Here is a 21,054-nt window from a genome sequence, read left to right on the forward strand (position 1 = left end):
GACATGGCATGCTGGGCACCTTCAGAAACAAAGTACTCAAGACATCTCAGAATGCAGAGAAGGGGCTAGAACTCAGACCGAATAGCCTTGGATCCATAAACATGCAACAAGTAATAGCTGAGTTGCAATTTCTTAGTGGAATACTTTATATCAACTGGCCAATATGGACTTCTACTTTTTAAAGCGGGTGAGGATTTATTTCCAAAGGGAAATGTAAACACCTTTTTAAAAATGGACGCAACACACAGGCAGAAGTCCAGTGCACTGTACACATTGGTAAACAAGCTCTTTAAATAGTGCTCGGCAAGCTCATTTCGAGTGCTTTATGCAACTAAAGTCAACAACCCTTTCACCTAAAATTTGTCCCAAAGAATCTTCAATACTGGTGGCAAACTGTTCTAGACACTCTTGTGTAATAGAACTCCCTTCCCCTGGCTATGCATACACAAGTTACTGCTTAACAATGAATGAGCAGAGCAAAGGGAGTGCAGGGGAGGCAGAAGGGGAAGATGTGAAGGTGAAAAAGCTGCCCAATCAAAAGCTGTGCCCGGCTCATACCAGCATGGCACAATGTGTGTGTGTATACAGGAGAGAGAGGGTCCCTTCTTAACTTTGAAGCCACTTTTTATGGATTTTCTCTCCCACTGCTCCCAATGGGACTGAAATAATACATTAGATTCAGGCCTCACTTACTTTTCCTGTGTTCTGGGAGCTTGCTGGGAGACCTGGAGGGCTTTGTATCTAGCAAGCCCAAAGCCTCCCCTGCTCCACTCCCTGCAATGTGGTGACTTGCCAGGCAAGATCACCTTCATCCCTCTGCATAGGTGGACTGGGAGATCTACTGCTGGTGAAGGGTGAGTGATAATAAAAATAATAATTATACAGCCCTTGGGGTGCCTACCCTCTATGTGAACAGGGATACAGGTATTAATAAGAATCCTTATATAATAACCCTTAGCAATATTTCACTTTCTCACTAAAAATACTTAACAATATTTATTCTCTTTTCACTTCCACACCTTTTCAGGTCAGCAGAATGTAGGTCATCTGATTGACTCAACAACTCTGTCATTTGAGTCAAACTGTTGACCAAGGAACACATGATGAAATCTCTCAGCTGTAAGTCTTAACAGTCTGAGCAGTGAATAAACATATGTAACACATATGGTGCAATCTTATAGTCTCTGAAAAATGCCGAAGGATGTTTTTGGAGCTCCCTCTCAGTGGTAAGAGAGGTCTGCCATTGGAAAAAGAGATCAGGCCATGCAAGCATCCTAGTTGAAAGGATCTGTGGCAGTGCTACTCTGGTATTAAATGTGTTAGCTAAACTGGATAAAGAAAAGGTCCCGTGCTTGTTTTCCTTCTAAGACAAATGAAAACCTGCCAGGAAGCAGGTGACTTCTAGTTCTCTTCGCCCCTAGGAGAAACTGGGAACATAAGATTAAGATCAAAGGTGGTTTGTTACCTATCAGCCGCATTAGACTCTTGAGTATTTCATGGCAGGTAAGTGAAAACATGACACAAAAATAATTCACATGACTTGTGAATACAGGAAGCTACCTTATACAGAGACAGACCATTGATCCTCCACCTAGCTCAGTACTGTTCACACTGACTGGCAGTGGCTCTTCTGAGCTCCAGTCTTTATGGTAAAGAAAGCTCACAATATTGCTCAGTATATATATTTTGGTCCTGATTTAACTACTACTCATAAACAATTTTTTTTGCTGTTCCATTAATCCTGTTAAAATTTAGGCTCTCATTGATATGCGGATATGATTTCCACTAAGAACAGAATACAGTCACTTAGCCTTATTAACAGAGTGGTTTGTAAACAACTTAGGATAGCTTTTTATGTTTGTACACAAGTGACAACTTCCTATGCAAGCAAACTTGGGTACTGCTACTGTGGAGCTGTGCATCGCGTGATAGGAGAAATAATAAGTCTACTTACTCAAAAAGTGTGAGAAGAGGGGAGACATGAGTCACTCATACTTCCTGCCACTACTTTTGTGTTAAGATGTGAAGTTACCCTTTATGCAGTTTCTTTATAAACAAGGAATATGTTTCTTGGTAACAAAGCTATAAATAATTAGATGCCCACTTTGGGAGAATCCTAAACCTATACGTGAATGCAAGGACTGTTGAAGTCAGGGCCACATTTGGGCCTTTCTATGAGCCACTAAGATTTAATTCAACAAACAGCAGTGATGGATACAAGCCACCAAAAAGGTTAACTGTTTGTGACAAAAGCCACCAAAACAATGTTGCAAGCCACTGCAAGAACATTATTTAACTTCTGTTTTGTCAATCCTTTGAGTGACACTGTACTTTTCAGATACACTATGTTTCATATATGAGAATATAGAGGTTTAAAATATTGTTTTATTTTGTTTTGGTGAAGTTGGTTGTACACTTCTTTGAGTTTCTGAAAAAGATTGTAGCCTTGGTCTCTGGTGTGCCAGACGGTTATTGATTTTTTTTGCCACTGCAGCCAAAAAGTTACTATTCTAGAATCTGCTCAAGATTCCATAACTAGGTAGATTAACTTCTCATTTATGATACACATACTTATTCATGTTAAGTTCAATTACACTTACTCCAAGGAGTGCATAGGCTTTGAACATTAGTTTTGCACATTCTCAAGAAAATATTGCAGTACCAATTTTACAAAAGGCCAGGTGTGTTAAGATTTCTGAGTAAAGCAGTATTTCCAAATATAAAATACACACGAACAGTTGTCATTTACAAATATTTCAAATATGTGTAAGCTGTACCTTCTGCCAACAGACACAAGTACACAATTGTTGATACCAAGCCTTGTCCATAATAGTTACATTTTAAGCCTAGCACACTCTCCACCAGAGTAAAATAGTTCTCTGGTTGTACTTGTATTTTCTCACATCAGTATTTTATGTTTCATTTTCTTGTCCAGATTTACTCCTAGTGTACAGTACAAAATACGCAGACAACTGACATTCTCAATAGAAATGTTGATATTCACAAGTAGCTCTCTGCATGTTTATTGAAATGGAAGTCCTCAAAACTACTTAACACTTCATTTCCTCAAATTCTGCTAACAGCTGTGAAGCAGTTTACAAAAACATGACCAGTGCTTTTCACCTCAAGTGTTGTCACCATTTGGGAAGCAGGAGCCATCTCCTAAAGTGATGATTAACAATTAAGACTACCCAAATGTGTGTGGAAAACCAAGAGCAGGTCCATGTTTACTCAGAAGTAAGCCAGGCTGCCCAAGGGGCAGTGTGTTAAGTGTGTTTAGGATGAGAACCATGGTTACTTTGAGGGGGGGTAGGAGAGTGGGAATGGAGTTGCTTGGTTTAAAAGTTCTTTCTTTTCGTCTTAAACTTCCAGAGATATCAACTAAGAGGCCACAAAACCACACACCATAATAAAATTCGTGAGCCCTTTAAAAAGTGCCACAAAACTTCGCTGGTTTTGCGTCTTTAGGGCGGCAGAAAAGCCTTTAAAAAAAATACCACTGTTTGCTTGTTAATTAATGATTCCATTACTTCAGTATATCCAAAGACTCAAACTATACAGGTGTATTAGCTACCGGATGCAACACTGAAGGGAGTTGGTCCTTCATTTATTTAAAAAGTAAAACTCTTGGGCGTTTCGCGAGAGGCCGAAAGGCTTTCGCAGGCACTTATCACTATAGCTCGCGGGGTGGGAGAAGAGGCGATAAGTGACTTGCCCAAGGTCAGCAGCAGCAGCCCAAGAGGAGGGGCTCGAGTGCAGGAAATCGAGGTCATCCGGCAGAGAGCGCCCCGCGAGCACTACGACCCCCGCGGCCTAAGGAGGCCCTGAGCGAGGAGGTCGGAGGTCGCACCCCCCACCCCGCGGCCTATGTCAGCCGGCAGCGAAGCCGGCCGAGGCCCCGCCGCCCGCTCCTCAGGAGGCGCCCCAGCCCGGAGCCCCCCAGCCCCTCAGCCCGGCTTACCGGACGCGCCTTCACTTCGCTGCCCAGCTGTGTCCGGCGCTGAGGGGGGTCGGAGGGAGGGAGTCCCCACGGTGCCGCCGGCGCCTCCGGGAATCCCGCCCCCTCCGCCTTCACTCGCCACCTCTTTCAGCTCTCCCGTCGCCTCCCCTTTGCCCCGGAGCGCGTCATCATCGCAAGAGGCTCGGCGAGCCAATGGGCGGCGGAGCGTCGTAATCGGAGGACGCGCAGGCGTCAGCCACGCCGGGAGGACGTGCTCGGGGGAGGAGGGGCGGAGAGGCTCAGCGCAAGGGCACCCTGGGACGTGTAGTTTTCTCGGAGGCGGGCGGCTTGAGCGCGTGACCCTGCCGAAACCGAAGGCACCGCCTCCGCATTGGCAGGAAAGTAGGTCGCGGGCTCTTAAAGCGTCCTTTAGCGCCAGGCGCTAGTTCTGGTTCGGCGGCTGCTGCGCAAAGTGCGTAATGGGTGAGCGCTGCTTACGGAAGGAGCGGAGTCGCGCGGGGCTGTTGCTCAGGCGGCGGTTGTTTTTCAACGGCGCGCTCGCGCGGTTTGTTGATTTCAAAGTACGAGGAAGGCGGCGAGGTTCCAAAAGGAGGAGTGGGAAGGACCTCAGGGCAGCGACAGATGAAGGGGAAAGTGGCAATACTGGTCCCTATTACTGTATAATATATCATCCTTGATAAGAAAAGTGTGTATATCACTGTACAGTATGTATATAGCTTGAGGCCAGCAATGTACATGGTTGCCAAAGCTTGTGTTTAATTTTATTACTTTCTTTCCCAAGTAAATGATGTTTAGAGCAGCAGCAGGAGACTCCTACATTTTCCCTGCAGTCATGACAATGCTGGGGTTTAAGTAATATAAAAAGCAAAGGTAGCCCTATCGGCGGCACCCTCCCAAATCAGCTGAGCGATGCTTTTGGGGGGACCAGCCAAAATGTCACAAAAGTATCGCAACCTTCCGAGTCTTCCAGAACTTGTCATCAGGCACACACACTTCTCTGCTGCTACGGAGGGGGGGTGTCTTCTTCACTTTCTTCTTCGCTACAATATATCCATTTATTTCCAATTGTCAATGTCAAAAGGGACTAAAATCTATAAAATTCATAGAAAATCAACGTGCCAATTTGCTCAATTTCTCTAGGACTCCATGACACCTCCCCTGTCCTCCATAATCCCTCAAGCAAGGTGTCAAGACCCTAATCCGGTCAAATCGCTCTGCCAAGCCCTTCCTCCCTGCGATGCCAGGTGACAGACTATGCATACCTGGACCATTGTCTTCTCAGGATGTGCTTATCTGCCCATATCTCCAGCTCTGCATATTCCCCCTCCCTCCTCCATATGTTAATCCGGTGTAACCCAACCTCTTCCTAATGTATTCGTGATGTAATCTGTGTAACCCAACCTTTTCTTAATGTATTCATGGTGTAACTGGGATGTATTTTGCACTGTATTCTGGGATATGGAGAGAAATTTCAAAAGTTCATGTCACCCCTTTCTCGGGGTTCAATCTCGCCTTGAACCTGTTGCGCAATAAACTTGGATCTTCTGCAGTTTGCTCCTGTCCGGCTGAGCTCATTTTCTTCCGCAGGGACCCGCGGACCTAGTCCGACGAGCTGGGTGGCAGAGTAGCCCCGCACCCAGAATTTTCCATAACACTGCTTTGTGTAATAACTTTGCCCAGTGAAGAGTCCTGGAGGACTCAAAAAATTGCCACACCGTCGTCAATATTTTTTTTTTTGTCCCAGTAAATATTATTGCCCAACTGTGGATGTTGCAATGATGTAAGTGAGATTAAGGTGCAAAACTGCACATGAGTGACTGCACGTGAGCGACCTTGAGCCATTTCAAGAGTAGATATGTGTAATGTTGTACTGGAAGGTTGAAATCCTTACCAGGCAGTAATTATGCTTTCAGACAGGCAGTCCCAAGACCAAATGAGACCAATTTCCACTGTTTGCCACATCCAAATTTCAGCAACCTTGCTCTTCATCCACACACTACATATGGGGAATTACTTCACAAAATTTTAAAATGCCTATATTTAGTATAGATATAGCTTGCATAAGACCTCTTGTTTCAGTATTTCAAAGCTGCTGTGGTTTTTTTGGGTGACGGAATGTGTGCTTGTGCTGTTCAATGTTATGGGAGCCTATTGCACATTTTAAATACAGTATTTTCACATGCCTCTACCAAATTACTGGAGGAATATAGCTTTATCACTCTTGCCCAAAACCTCAGTATATTAAGAAAAAGGGGGGGGGGCGAAGTGATGGAAATTGATATCCCTCCCCCAACCCCTCCCAAAAGCATAAAACTCCATTTTGCCTATTGTAAAACTTAATAATGAAGGACTGGTAATTCTGATTCTCTGCACTTTCACTAGTTTTGTTTGTTTGTTTTTAATGGTGTGCACATGGGTACAAAATACATTCCCAGACTGGAAGAAGGCAGTGAAAGATGGAGAAGGAGTAGCTATGGGTGTGGGGTGGGGAAACCAATCCCATCAAGTTCAGTCCATTAATGTGGATGGCAAACAGCAGAATACCAACAAATACCATGACTGAAAAAAGGAAATGCATTGAAGCTAACATGCAAATTATGCACACAAATGACCTGTTGAATGACCTGTTTGCAATATAAAGACCCCATCTGGAAGTATCCTAAATCTCCCTACATTGAATGGTACTTCCTTATGAGACAGCATGCTTAGAATTCTACAGCCGTTGTCCTCATTCCTGCCAAGCCATGCAAACCACAAAGATTTAGTAAACATGATTCATCATACCTCATATAGTAACATAAAATTGGATTTAAATACTGTGCTCTTTAAAACAAAAATGGTTTATTGGCATTTCAGAAATGAATATGTCCTGTTTTTATAGAAAAACAACAACAGTGAGAGGGCAGTCTCGCCTTTGTGGCCTGATTGTGAGGACCCAAAGGCAAACTGAGACTTTGAGAGGCAGCTGATACATATGACCTCCAGCAAAGGGACTCTCTTAGGTACTTATTCAGAAACTGAAGACTTGTGTATGTGATATTTATAGGATTTAAATCTTGAATTTATATTGTAATGTATTGGATTAAATAATGTAATAGCTCAGCAGTGAAGCATCTGCTTTGCATACAGAATCCAAGTAGGTCTGGAAAAGACCGCACTCTGAAACTCTAGAGAGCTGCTGCCATTCGCTGTAGACACTACTGAGCTATGTATGCAAATGGTCTGACTCAGGTAGGGCAGCTCCCTATGTTAAAATGGATCGTCCCAAAAGCCTTTCTGGTCTTTTCTGACAGTTCCAAAGCAGATGACTCTTGGTAAGCCTGCAAGCAAGAAATTAATGCACTAACCATCTCCCATGATCCCCAGCAGCTAGCATTGAGAGGCATACTGCATCAGATACTGGAGGTATTACAGTATCATGGCTAGTGGCTAGTGGTTGCCCTTTCCTCCATTAATTTGTCCATTAATCCTCTTTTAAAGTCATCCAAATTAGTGGTTATCACTACATCTTGCAGTAGTGAATTCTATAGTCCAACCATACAGTGTGTTTAAGAGTAGCTCCTTTTTCCTGCTCTGTATCTCTCAACATACAGTTTCACTGATGACACAGTGTGTGGGGAATCAAATAACAAAATAAATCTGTGATCACACATTTTTATAGCATTATCTTAAATGTATATGATATGTGTTTATTAAGTTTGAACAAATACTGTGTACACAGTTTACAGCACATTCAAAGTGCATTCTTTCCCTCAAAGAATTCTGGGCACTGTAGTTTACCCCTCAGAGCTACAATTACCTGCCATTAGCAAACTACAATGCCCATATTTTTTTGAAGGACAGAATGTGCTTTGAATGTGCTTTAAAGGTATAAGATGTACACTTAAATTATAGTGTTAGTATTATTGTATTACAATAAAGCTGGAGCTTCTACATCAGCAGTTTGGCAAACCAATCTTCCACATGCTCAAGATCTTTCAGTGCAAGCAGAAAAAGGCCAAAACAAACCAAAATTGAATAAAAATGAGCCAGAATTGACTGGGTTGCTCAAGCAAGCCAAGCAGTCACTGGGACAGCAATGCAGCTGAGTGTCACAAAAGAATGTACCACATCATCTGGAACAGTCCAAGGGTTGGGGAGAGCAAACTTCACAGGTAGTGCAATCCAGAGCAGATGTTTGTGATACCAAATTGATTTGAGACAGCCCTGAACATAGTTCACTCCAGTATATATTCTCACAGCCAGGGGATGATAATAATGGCAAATGGAAGATGATTTACAAGCAAATAATTCCCTCAGCACTTTTCCAGTTTGAGCCTAGGTTATTTACTCAGAGGTATCTACCCCTGAAGCCCTATTTGTGTATTTACTGCACTTGCCTGTAAAGAAACATGCAAGGGAGGGCAGTGGGAGAATGAGCATGCTGCCAAGGCCCACCCGCTATGGTGGATCACCTTTATTCCATATAGAGCCCTCCATGAGTTTGAGGGTGAAGATTTGCAGTGGGAACTCATGGAGACCCCCTGTGTGATCTAGAACCTTGCATAATATGGGTTCTAAACATCGTGGAAGCCTCAACAAGTGCAGGAGACTTCCCCACTGCAGACCTTCACTCTCAAACCCATGGTGGGTTCCACATGGAATTACTTGCCAGAGGGCTCCAGCCTTGGCAGCATGCCCCTAGCAATCCCAAATAAGTCTGCATATAGTGTTGTGACATTTCACAACAGTGGAATAAACAGTTTAGAAATGCCTTGCCCCCAATTCAATATATAGAAAGTGAGGTACAAATAAGCAAAGATGGTCAGCCGTTGTATGAGCAGCAGAGATTGGTTTGGTGCAAAAGCTCAAAACTTCTTATTTAGTCATATGCAATTCTGCCTTACTGGGTATACTCCAGAGCTCTATTTGAAATCTACAACTATCTATCCAACCATTTGAGAAATTACCTGTTCCTCTTAGCTATATGGCCTCCTCTGGTTTCAAGCACCTTTCCCCCTTCTTTGCAGTGCAGTAACAAATACCAGTCCTACCTCTCTTTTAAACCCTTCAAAACCTTTTCATTTACAAAGTCTTTTCTGATCAACCCACTTTGTACTACCTATTAAAACTTTCAACACCCACCCCCAACATTGGTAGTCCTTCTTCAAAGCCTTCCTCCTCACATTTCACCTTTGTCCCATCCATGTGTATTTTTCGAGTGTAGGCCCTATGGATACAGATTGTGTCAACACTATGTTCTTTACAGTGCCTCCTGGTCTTTTCTATCTTACTGCAATTTAGATAACATGTAACGTGTAATACAGTGTCTAGACTTTCAGGCTGGATATGGAAAATCTCTGTTCAGATCTTGCCTGCTATCAAGCTTACAGACTGTTGTTGGGCAAGTTACTGTGTTTTAGCCTAGTTATTGTCAATGAAAATGCCAGTCCTTTTTGGAGGAAAGATGGGTAGCCACAACATTTTAAGGAATAATACCATTTTTAGCAGAATATTGGAAACTCCTTTCATTTTCTCTGAGCATTTCTCACGCTTTCCATTAAGAAATACAAAAAACTGGGTTTATCAGGAGATACCTTGCTGTTTTCTTAGCGGTTGAAATGGGAATACAGTATGCCATCTCCCAAGAATAACAATTCTCCAGATCATTCTCCTTTCCTGTACTCCAAAATTTCCAGGGATTTTTTTTATATCCCAGAATGACGGGGGCATAATCGCCCAGCATATCTAAATATCACTTTGTACCAAAAAATCTAGAAAGAGCCTAAACCTCAGAACAAATATCATACAGTGCCCTAGTTCACATGTAATACTGACAGATGACATGACTGGGTTCAGATGTAATGCTAAGCCAAGCATGTTTAGCTTCAGGTAGAGCAGCAGGCAGGAATAAGAAAGGAGTAAAGCAGCAGAATTTTCACTGAAAGCATCTGCACACCTGTATATTCATTCTTACCCATGGTTTGGCTGAGTGTTGTGTGTGAAACAAGCCAGTATGCAGTCATTGCACAATAAAAGGTTAGAGATATGAAGGAAGGAAGCACCTTTCAGGCAGCCAAAACACTGTTTTTCTTTTTTAGAAAAAAGGATACTGTATTCCAAGCATCTGTAGCGCACAGATTTCATGGGATTTGGGGATCGTTCCAATTACTGGTTTGTTATTAAGGGAGCTAGATCAGGCCATTATCCTCTCAGTTTTTCCATGGGTGGAAAACAGCTTTCATCACTTTGAATTATTGTACCTTTGGCTTTGGATTTTATATAAAAAGAACATAAATCTGGGTCATTTGGTGTATTCCAAGAAATAGCTCTCTGGGATGCCAACAAATGTATGGATTAATGATTTGTTTAAAACCCTAAAATATATATATATATATTAACTGAACAGTATTTTCAAAGCAAGTTAATTTGCAAGCAGAATGCTCTTCTTATATATTCTGGACCCTTCAAATCTGTTGCCTATGAAATATATGCATTGCTGACAACTTTAGTAGCAGAAATGGTAAAAAAAAAAGACTAAAAATGTTTGGAGAAAAACAGAGCTTGTAAAAATCCTGAGTTGTATTTTACAGACCTCTAGTTTACAGGGCTCTTGCTTATTTCTATTGGCAATTTGTTTTTTAAAAATATAAAAGTTGTTGTTTTAAACAGCAAGTATTGCAAATAATATTGTCAGTAATTGTTTCCAGTTTTTGGCTGGGCCTTCTGACTATTGCTCAAGTACAAATGGTCCCTGTAGGTACTGAAAAAACAAACCTTTTTCATCCATCGCTCACTGGCAAGGAAGTTAAGAAAACAACAATTGCTGATGACCCTGTATTCCACGGGGTGGCTATCAGGAGTAGGATGACTGCATATACTTGATAATTAGTGCTTAATTGGGGGGAAAAGAACTCTAGTTGAGCCTAAAGTTAGGCTCAGGAAGATTTCATACATGGCAAACATTCCAATATAGAACATAGGAACCAGGCCTTCATCGAGCCCACTTCTGTCTACTCTGGCTAACAGCAGCTTTCAATGGTCAAAGGCAAATAAATAAATAAATAAATAATCACCTGCAACCTGACCTCCTCTAACTGGAGATACCAAAGACAGAACCTGAGACCTTCTGCATGCAGAACAGAGCAGGTAAGAGTGATCCCTTTCCAAGGGAGCAGAAGGAAATTGTATGGATCCAACATATATGTTATTGCCTGTGACAAATGCAAATATGTATTTCATTGCATGTAAAATTTCTCTTTGCCCCTGTCCACCTCAAGCTACCTGCTATGTGTACACATGGCAAAACAGACTCGCATGTGTGTTTGTCATACTGACAAACTACATGCAGGATTCATGGCCTTTAGAAAACAGTACTTTCCTGCAGCTGTGTCAAGCTTAATACAGTACAGTGGTACCTCTGGTTAAGAACTTAATTCATTCCGGAGGTCCTGAAACGGTTCTTAACCTGAGGTACCACTTTAGCTAATGGGGCCTCCCGCTGCCACTGCGCCGCCGCTGTGCGATTTCTGTTCTCATCCTGAAACAAAGTTCTTAACCCGAGGTACTATTTATGGGTTAGCGGAGTCTGTAACCTGAAGAGTCTGTAACCCGAAGTACGACTGTACTCACAAAGCCCAGCAGTGACTCATGGGGTGGAAGCAACAACATCCTCATGGCAGCCATGTAATGCTCCTTTGGACAAGGATGGGGCAGGATGAGGTGGTGGTGGCAAGGTTGGGGTTGGCACCGTCATGCCTGCAGGTCTGCCACTGCCTTGGAGCTCTCCTCAACCTAGTCCCCTCACCCTGCTCTATTGCCATCTAGGCAAACACAGCATCGCTGACACAAGAGGATACCACCCAAGCTGCCTGCAAGCAGCACATGTGGAGTGCATTTGTGACAGCTTCAATCTATACATGTGGGCTTTTAAGGTCTGTACTCCTCTATACCAACAACAACAACCCTTGCATATGGAAAACTATATTTCATGGAGAAAGGTTCTCACCTAGTTCTGCTGGTTTACTAATTGCAGCAGATTAGGTTTTTGTGTTTGCAGGATGGGGTGGGGTGGGGGAGGCTATTGCAATTATCACCTGTTATCATTCTCTTTACTCTGATGCAAAAAATACCGTTGCTCACCTCCCCAATTTGGTTTTTCCAAGGCATCCTTCCTACACACTTCTGCCTTAACAAAAAATGGCTCTGGCCCATTTTCATCCAGTCTAGCCAATCTGTGGATATGAGAAAAGAATGGAGTAATGTTCCAGAATTTTCCCTGAACTTCCTAATGCTGTATTTCAGAACCAATGACAATAGATTTAAGGATATATTTGATTCTTCTTTTGGCTTATGACTTGCACTTGCTACATTGTTGCCAGTCAATGGTAACAAGATAACTTGCAGAATGCAATATGACCCTCATCATTGGGATGGTGAAAATCAGCTTTCAGCACGCAAGGAAGTGTACAAATCAAACGGTCTTCCAGCAACAGACATAATTCTTTCGAAATGTCACCTCTTGGTGACTTGACCATATCAAAAAATAACACAAGAATTGGGTCTGACTGCAATAAAAGTTTTAAACCAGGAAGGAGTCCAACTTGGCAGAAAGTCCCTGTGCTGTGAAAGGCATTAGCAGCAACACAAAACAAATGTGCTCACAAAAACAAGGGGAGAGGGCAAGAACAAGGGATATTTAATGTTAAAAGAGAAACTGTACATCTAGGTCAGAGGCAAGGGGGATGAAAAGGCCCTTGTGACACCCATGACCATCTGAGTCCGTGTAGAGACTGAGGTGCTATGTTTGTCGAATCCTGTGTGTTGAATCATGTCTGTTTTTCTCTCAAGTCCAGAGACACACCAAATAAGCCCCTTTCCCAAAACAATCCAAGTAGTCCCAAGAGATCAGTCACCAGCTGTCATGTATACTGAGGTTAGATCAATACACCACACAGTTCTTTTTCCACAGAAAGAGAAAATCCACCAACCAACAAAACCACTTCTGACAGTTTTGCCTTTCCAAAGCTTCAGCAGAGCCCCCTCCACTTCCGCTGCCGCCCTTCTTCATTCCACAAAATGCAGGAGAATCAGATGCCGGGGTCTCTGTCAGGATATACAGGGGTAAAGCAGCACTTCTAGGTCAAAGGTAATGTTTTCCTTCCCCCGCTTGATGCAGGGGGACCATCTGCCATTGTGCAACAGTCTCTTTTCAATCCACACATCAACCACAGCAGGCACGGACACTGCCTTTTGAATCATTCTTCCCATATCTAAAACAGGTAATTCACCTTGTAGTTTGGAATCCCACAGTGTGTTTGGACAAGAAGCAGAAAATGACACAAAGTCCTTTTGGAAATCGACCTGAGCGTGGAGGGCACTCCTTTGGCTATGTCGAAAAAGGCACAGAACACACCCGAGGTGAAATCCAGCCACAAGATAGCAAAGGGAACATATCCCATCCTCCTGCTTTTGTGATAAAGGAGCTGTAGGTAGATCCTTTTCGAGGACCCTCAAGAATCCCTTTTATCCTGGATGCATTGTGACATGGTTGGGAGGGAACCAGCGAACAAATACCTCCTCCCCCCCGCCCCGCTTTGCTCCCCTATTAAATAACAAAGGAGCAGCCCAACCATCTAGCTGTTCTAATGGAAACATTTTAGATTTTTAAAAGTCTCTTAAATAAATGTCTTTAATTATTATCGTCATACCATCTATTTATTTATACAAATATATAAAATAGATTTATATAGATTTATATAATATAGATTTGTAGCTCTTGTGGGCCCTTCATTTACAGACGTACTGATCGACAATCTCTGTGCACTTTTTACACTTGACGTAACAGCACCAGTGAAACTTGCAGTGGCAACGCTCGACCTGCACACTCTTGAACTGGTCATAGCCTCGGCCACAGCACATCAGCTCACAGCCGTCCATACCCTCCGAGGTCTTATTACAGAGCCGGCCCTTGGTGCCCAGGGAGCCCGTGGTTTCGTTGCGCAGGCAGTAATCGGGGCTGGGGTCAACGTACACCAAGTCCTCTGGAGTAGGCGAATTGAAGCGGTTGTTCACTAGCTCCAGCTTGCCCTTGCGGCTGATCCTCATGGCAGCGGCGCTGTCGTACTTCTCCTTCAGGAGGTCTCCCACTTTGCGGAAGTCAGCCAGCTGCAGCCAACAGGTCTTGAGGCTGCAGGAACCTGAGACGCCATGGCACTTACAGGAGACATCGGCCAACTTGTACACTGCCTATGGAATGAAGAAGGTATGTTGGGGTCAGACAAAGTGTTCAAACAGCACTAAAATCTGGCACAACATAAGCGGTAACTGGTGCAACCTTATGCACAGAAGCAAGCCTCGCTGGACTTACATCATCAGGATTAATTATTATTTTCTTATACTGCGCCCATTCTCATAGCAGTCCAGTAAGGTAGGTTGATATAATGAACATCACAGCTATGTGGGCGTTTGAACCTGCGTCTTCCTAAACCTAATCTAACACTTTAAAGCATGGTGGCTCCCTGTCCATTTTCTGTTACCTGGAAGATTGTATCCAGGTCCTATCAGAGCAACTTACAAGAAATGCTCAGATCCCAAGATCACCTATGGAAATTGTACTCCTAGATCCACCTGTAAGATCAATTGGGTTGGCAGGTACCTGAGACAGGGCCTTTTCATTGCTGGCCCTCCTAAGGACTGTTGTGTGCACACAGCTCCACCAATACAGGCCTTCAAACAGGCTCTGAAGGTCCATTTATTTCAAGTGACTTTCTCTTAAAGGTTTTTTGGTGCACCCACCCAACCAAACCCCAAATTGCTTTAACGTGTTTTAGCTAATTTTAATGCATGGTGCTGGTCTTGCTACTAGATTATGTTGCCGTGTAAAAAGGTTATTCAATGTAATGGTGAGATTGTATTATATGATTATGTGCATTATATTTTTATATTCCTTGTAAGCAGCATTGTAAGGGCTTTAAACTGCCCACATGTTGTTATTTTTCTCGGATGGATGTTTGTCAGATAATGGATGCAACTCCCACTAGGAGTAAAACAACAGGGAAGAAACAATGGGATGGTGTGTGGGTGAGGGAACATACTTTTACAGGAAGTTGGCACAACCCAAGTTGCATCATGCGACCTTTATGTCTAGTTTAGCCAGGGTGGTGTTGGAGAGATAGAATATACACCGCAAGCCAACAAGCGCATGAATGCAGCAACTATGTATTTGCATCTTGTTCGCCACCTGGTGGTCAGTCACTTGTCTACTCCCATTTTCCCATTACTGAATTCCTTTTTTCGAGATTTGAAAAGCTGGTAAGGCATATAACAGTCCATGAATTTTGTAACAGTGGCTACAGAATGTCATGTGAGTTGCTGTTAAGACAAGGTTCAGAATTGAGTGCAAGCACGTTGACTGAAGTTTGTTTTCCAATATCTGAAAATGCCTGTCACAATTTGGATGCCTTTGAAACTGAAGTCTGCTGTGGAAAATGTGGACGTCAGAGCCAATGATCTAAATGAGGAGAGATTTCCCCCACTGTATATTCTTCATCATTATATTTTTAGTGTAATGGTTTTTTAATATAATAAAAAACACCATGCATCTAAAAATGTAATGTGTGAGGGAGACAAATAATACATTTGGAAAAATGTACGGATACATTAATCTGAATCAATTCTATCAAGCATACACTGTACAAACCCAGGTTTGCTGCTATGTAATCTGTACAGTGGCCTTGAGATAATTCTGTACATACAAAGCCAACCTGAGAATCAAGTTAAATCAACTCCTATGAAAAAGCAAACTGACCAAGATAGGAAGTTTCAGTAGATGAAAAATATCCCTATATAGAAGAGTGATAATGATGCACATGAAGCTTGAATAGAGCCACTGGCTTGATCACCTGTGGTGAGTTAAAAATGCCTCCAAGTAATCAGACAAAGATGCCTTGGTCCTTTCCCTCCCAGCTATGAATGTGCCACAAATGGTTAAATAATACAGAGGATCCATTGGTAGGCATCTGAAGGTACATGGTACAACAACCCTGCTGAAACTAAGGCCATATACACACCATAGATTTAAAACACATTTAAAGCACATGCCTTTCCCCAAATATTTATGGTCAGTGACTAGATGAGAAAACCCCTGGAAATCCTGCATACGCTACCTTGAGGCACCACCATCAAGAAAGAAAGGTCTGCTATAAATACATTATACAGTTTGGTTTGTACCAGTAATTTATGTACACCTAATTGGAAGGCTGATGTGTGAAGCAGCACTTTCAAAGAAATACAGTACCTGAACCACAGAATTCTTGTCTGTTTTAACACAACACTTCCCCCCACCCCCGCTCAAACCCTACAAGGCATGTTACAAAATTCAATGTGTCTGCCTGGTGTTAGATCAGAGATGAGAGATTCATGGTGAGCTGCTGGATGCTTACTGCTTAATAAAATCTATTACTCTCATGGTAGCCATGCATCTTTTAAAAATCTGTATTTCAACTTTGAGTCTTTATGACAGCTTTTTAAAACAAAAAAAAATTGACGTCAATCCAAATGTGAGTGAATACCATGGAGTCTTAAAAAAAGAAATCTCCCTCAGGAAACAGGAGAACTCAGCCAGTATCAGAGACATCCTGAAACAATCTCTCTCTGGCAAAGTTATGATCTGCTCCACTTAACTATGGTGGGATAAGTCCATCACGGAGAGAACCATGATGATGGAAACAGTCTTCAAACCAATTTCTAATTATAGGTGAGTGATGCAGATAAAGCACTTGGGGCCCAATCCAAGCGGGTTTGGAACTAATATCTGTGCACAAAAAAGGAACATCCAAAAGTCTGCACAGCAGCAAAGCACTCTGGCTTTGCAAGCCTGGAAAGCGTTCTTCTGCTATATAAAGAAATATTGATAGGCCTTGGAGATGAGCCTCCTGGCTTAAGAAAGCATTAGAACAACTTTCTTTCCTTTCTAAATATTCTCCTATACTTCTGGATTTTTTATTTTATGTTGAGTTCAATCCAACAGCTGTAGCAGAGCCAGGAAACCTAAGCATATTCTCCTCCTGCCTTTTTACATTCAGGGTGTCCTTTGAGCAAGGTCTCACCATTGCTTTGTCGTGAAACCAATTTCCAATGCTGTTGTGGTTGCAAAATGACAAAATTCTTCTGTAGGCCTAATTTGAGGTGCTGGTTCTCACTTGAAAAGCCTTCAGCAGTCTAGAACCAGCATACTAATCTCCTCGTCCTCCCACAAAGGACAAATTTCTTGAATGCTCAGGTCAACACTTGAGGTTCTGTTACATAACCCTTAACTTTCTGAAGTTTGGTAGCTTTGACCACTAGAAACAGGGCCTTTTTGGTTCTACCACCTTTTTTTGGAATGCTATCCCCAAAGAAGCTTGCCTGCCTCCATCACTATTCTGTTTTTAGTGCACTGTTAAAATTCATCTTTTCCAGAGGGCCTGGGGGGAATGCAGGAGTTTGGTGGCCATTATGGATTCTGTTTTTCTGTTCGTACTGCAGTGGTGTCCTTTGTTGTTTGTTATTTCAATTTCCTTTTGTTGCTCTTGCTATTAATCAAGCATTGCAAAGAGCCTTGGTTAGATAGATAGATAGATAGATAGATAGATAGATAGACAGACAGACAGACAGACAGACAGACAGATACTACTAAGAAAAGTAATTTGATTACTTCATTAACTCAGTGCCTTTAAGTATGTGCAGAATGACGCTCCCTTGAACTGTGCAACCACAAACAGCCCCTGCACATGTGAGATGATTATGAGGAGCTTCTGTAGCAAAAGCCAAGGATGTCACTTCCAGGGACGCTTAAGCCCCAGTACCTTTTTGGGGGGGGGGTAACTTTAATTAATTGTCATTATCAGGAAAAGAGAAGAAGTCACGCTTCCTTTTTCCCATATAGGCAAATTAAAGTGTAATCCAACACACTGCCACCACACCCTAACCAACAATAGCATCCTTCAGTACTTAACTGAAAAATGTGTAAGATTTCAGCATTTTTTATTATTATAAAAAGGAAGATAATAATAACTAACATGCAAATGAAAGAGATGGGGGGGGGAATAGAAGAGGGGGAATTGGCAGTTGATGAGATCCACCACGCAGGATTAAAGGTTAATTTGGGCCTTGCTGCTTCAACAAATGTGAAAGCCTTGCCATATGGCTGCAAATGTTTCTGGAGGGCCTCATCTATTAAAGGACCCCCCCCCCTTTTATGTTGAGGTCTAGCATATCTTTTACTATTGTTCTGTTTCAGAATGAGCTCTCTATATACTCTGAGCATATGGAGTTTTAGGGGCAGGTGAGTCCGCTAGAACCAAAGTATAAAATGAAAGCCACAGCAAAGAGGCAAGTGTGAGGTTTAACTTCCACATCATGCCCAAATATGTGCATTTTTGCAGATGGTTGCAGGAAAACACACATAAGAATAGCACATGGTTCCCTTACAGTAGAAGGTTACTAGCAGTGCCAGTAACCATGCTGTATGACCGGACTGAGATTGTGAAAACCATCTCAATGCCAATGTACACTGAATAAGACTTGGCTGGTTGAGCCTCAGTCTCAGGTCCAAAGTGAGTGATATTATGGAATTTAAAGTTGCTTTCCATGAAGTTTGTGAGACAGAAACCCTAATACTATATTATACTTCCATTATCTAGAGGCCAAACCAGATGTAATGGTGGCAGACTGTCTCTTTAAATGACAGCCTTCCTCAGTCATGTACAAAAAGCCCATGGGAGCCAATTTTAAGAATAAGCGGATTCTGATCTCTGTCCTAGCTAATTGGACCTAACGATAATTTTAAACAAGAGCTCCCTCCAAGAGCTGCATGGCAGTCTAATCAATCAAAACATGGCTTGAGAGCCAGATGGAAGCTCTCTTCTAAAGACAATCAATTGCTATTTATATCAGGCAATCCTAAATTGATTACCTGGATACCAATCTTACTGTGATGAATAGCACTTGCTTCAAAGTGATGCCGGCACAACTCTGTATGCCTACATAAAGGGGGATATTTGGCACTAAGAAAGAAATGGTTTCCTCATGTATCTTCTTTGCTGAAATGCAGGTAGCTACGAGCTGGACCATTTGAAGAAAGATTTTGACTGAGCTATGTAAACAATGTGAAGAGTACAAGTTTCCAGAGGAAGCTAAGATGTCTGGACCTGAAACATAGACCAACTGGACTCAATCTGCAAGTGGAATTTGTATAAATCTGTCCCTCTTCGCTCTCCACCTCAAATTCCTTTCTGATTCTTCCCTTGTAAAGAACTGGGATATAAGGGAATCAACGGGCTAATTCCTATGTGGTTAATTAGCCAAGCCTCCTCTCAGCCTTGCTTGGCACTGGATGGAGTGGCTGATGATTGAAGTCTGCTACATGTTGAACGGGTAAACAACGTGGTAGAGCTGCCAAAGGGAGACAGATAAGGAGAGACCAAGTGGAGAAAGAGACAGATGGAAGGAAAGGGCAGGCTAAGATAACCGTCAAAGACAAACAAACAACAGGCAATAAAGCTAAAAGTTTGGGGCCCTAAAAAATTCAAGAGTGCAGTGGAGCAGTGATGGGGTCAGGACTGTGTCGAAAACTGAAGCAAATTCAGTTCCATTCCCACCCCCTTATGGCTCTTCCTGGGAACTGAAGTGGGACAGAATTCGTTCTCCATCACTTGAGCTGCAGACACCAAGGAAGGGGGAAAGAAAGTGCTCAGATGCTCCTTAGCGATCAAGGGTGCCCCATGCAGTAAGACCTGGTCTCCAATCCATGAAGAACAGAGAGGGCCAAATTCATTTGTGTAGAGACAATTAAACAGAACACAGCTAGAATCTTTAAAAAACAGAGGCAGCAACATTAATAGCAAAAATGGCACAGGCAGTTAGTCACTCATCACTAGTGATGTTAATGGGCTAGGTGGAGCGACAGCCTGACAAGTCCATATCTTCATGTGTCATTTGTGCAACTGCATTCCACATATCATTCATTATTGCAATTAACGCACTAGCTAGGGTGGGGGTGAAAGAATGCTATCAGCCTGAGAAGTTTGCTCCAAGAAGGTTTTAAACTGAGAAGCAGATTTTATATGTTTTCTTTAAAATGTATTTTAAAAAATAAAATATTGCACATGTTCTCAGCCAAATAACTGCACTTGTAAAATGTTGTTTCCTTGCATCAGGAAAACATGAATCAGAAGATGAAATTGGACACATGAGCCCTGAAGATAGACATACACAGCCTTCATTCAACAGACCTGGCCCCTCTATTTTCTGAGTTAATTCGTGTCACATTTCCAACTCATAAGAGTTAATGCCCTGTGTTCAGGTCTCCTGATCCAACTGCAGTTATTCACATGTTGGCAATTGCACCTCACAACAGAAATTCAATAGAAATTCCTCTTACCCCAGGAGAAGGAATATACAGTGGTACCTCGGGTTACATATGCTTCAGGTTACAAATGCTTCAGGTTACAGACTCCGCTAACCCAGAAATAGTGCTTCAGGTTAAGAACTTTGCTTCAGGATAAGAACAAAAATCGGGCTCCGGTGGCGCGGCAGCAGCAGCAGGAGACCCCATTAGCTAAAGTGGTGCTTCAGGTTAAGAACAGTTTCAGGTTAAGAACGGACCTCCGGAATGAATTAAGTACTTAACCTGAGGTACCACTGTAGTTCAGTGGGAGAGCATCTCCTTTACATGCAAAATGTCCCAGGTTCCAATCCCAGCAACTCCATGTACAGGTATGAGACACCCTTGCCTGAAACCCTGGAGACCACTGCCAGTCGGTGAAGACAATACTGGGCTAGATGGAGCCATGGTCTGACTCAATGTATAGCAGCTTCCTATGTTCCTAACAGGTGGCACCTTACCATCTCCATGTCAGGAGAAAGCTTCATCTGTTGAACTTCTGTTGCCTGCCATGCAGCTATTAAAGCAGAGGAGGTCTCTCTCACACAAAAAGAGGACAACCCTAGTTGTAGAATTCTCAGTGTCCAAGGAACACATATTTTCCCCCCATTTTTTGCACATTTTTCTAGGTCCTTTTGGAAGAGTGGGACATAAATATTTGCCACTTTTTACGAATTATTATTAATGA

The 21,054-nt window shown here is 42.6% G+C and overlaps 2 protein-coding genes and 1 long non-coding RNA gene across 10 annotated transcripts in view; 1 reads left to right on the top strand and 2 right to left on the bottom strand.

The window, feature by feature from the left end:
- The window catches only part of ADIPOR2 (adiponectin receptor 2), a 37,440-nt gene extending 33,318 nt beyond the window's left edge, over positions 1 to 4,122 (bottom strand). The window contains exon 1 of the mRNA XM_081210399.1: positions 3,962 to 4,122. The gene's annotated coding sequence lies outside the window, so the exon portion shown is untranslated. The remainder of the gene's footprint in view (positions 1 to 3,961) is intronic.
- Positions 4,123 to 4,429: 307 nt separating this feature from the next.
- LOC308595889 lies at positions 4,430 to 20,375 on the top strand. Its single transcript, XR_014012183.1, has 3 exons — positions 4,430 to 4,646; positions 14,078 to 14,204; positions 19,035 to 20,375. It is a non-coding gene; the product is annotated as an uncharacterized lncRNA (long non-coding RNA).
- The window catches only part of WNT5B (Wnt family member 5B), a 139,713-nt gene continuing 131,274 nt past the window's right edge, over positions 12,616 to 21,054 (bottom strand). For all 8 annotated transcript variants that reach the window (XM_081210342.1, XM_081210346.1, XM_081210344.1 and 5 more), the window contains one exon: positions 12,616 to 14,188. In XM_081210342.1, coding sequence (XP_081066468.1) covers positions 13,730 to 14,188 — 459 coding nt within the window. In that variant the 3' untranslated portion in view covers positions 12,616 to 13,729. The remainder of the gene's footprint in view (positions 14,189 to 21,054) is intronic.

The sequence above is a fragment of the Podarcis bocagei genome (genome assembly GCF_964188305.1).
Source record: "Podarcis bocagei genome assembly, chromosome: 10".
NCBI lineage: Eukaryota > Metazoa > Chordata > Lepidosauria > Squamata > Lacertidae > Podarcis > Podarcis bocagei.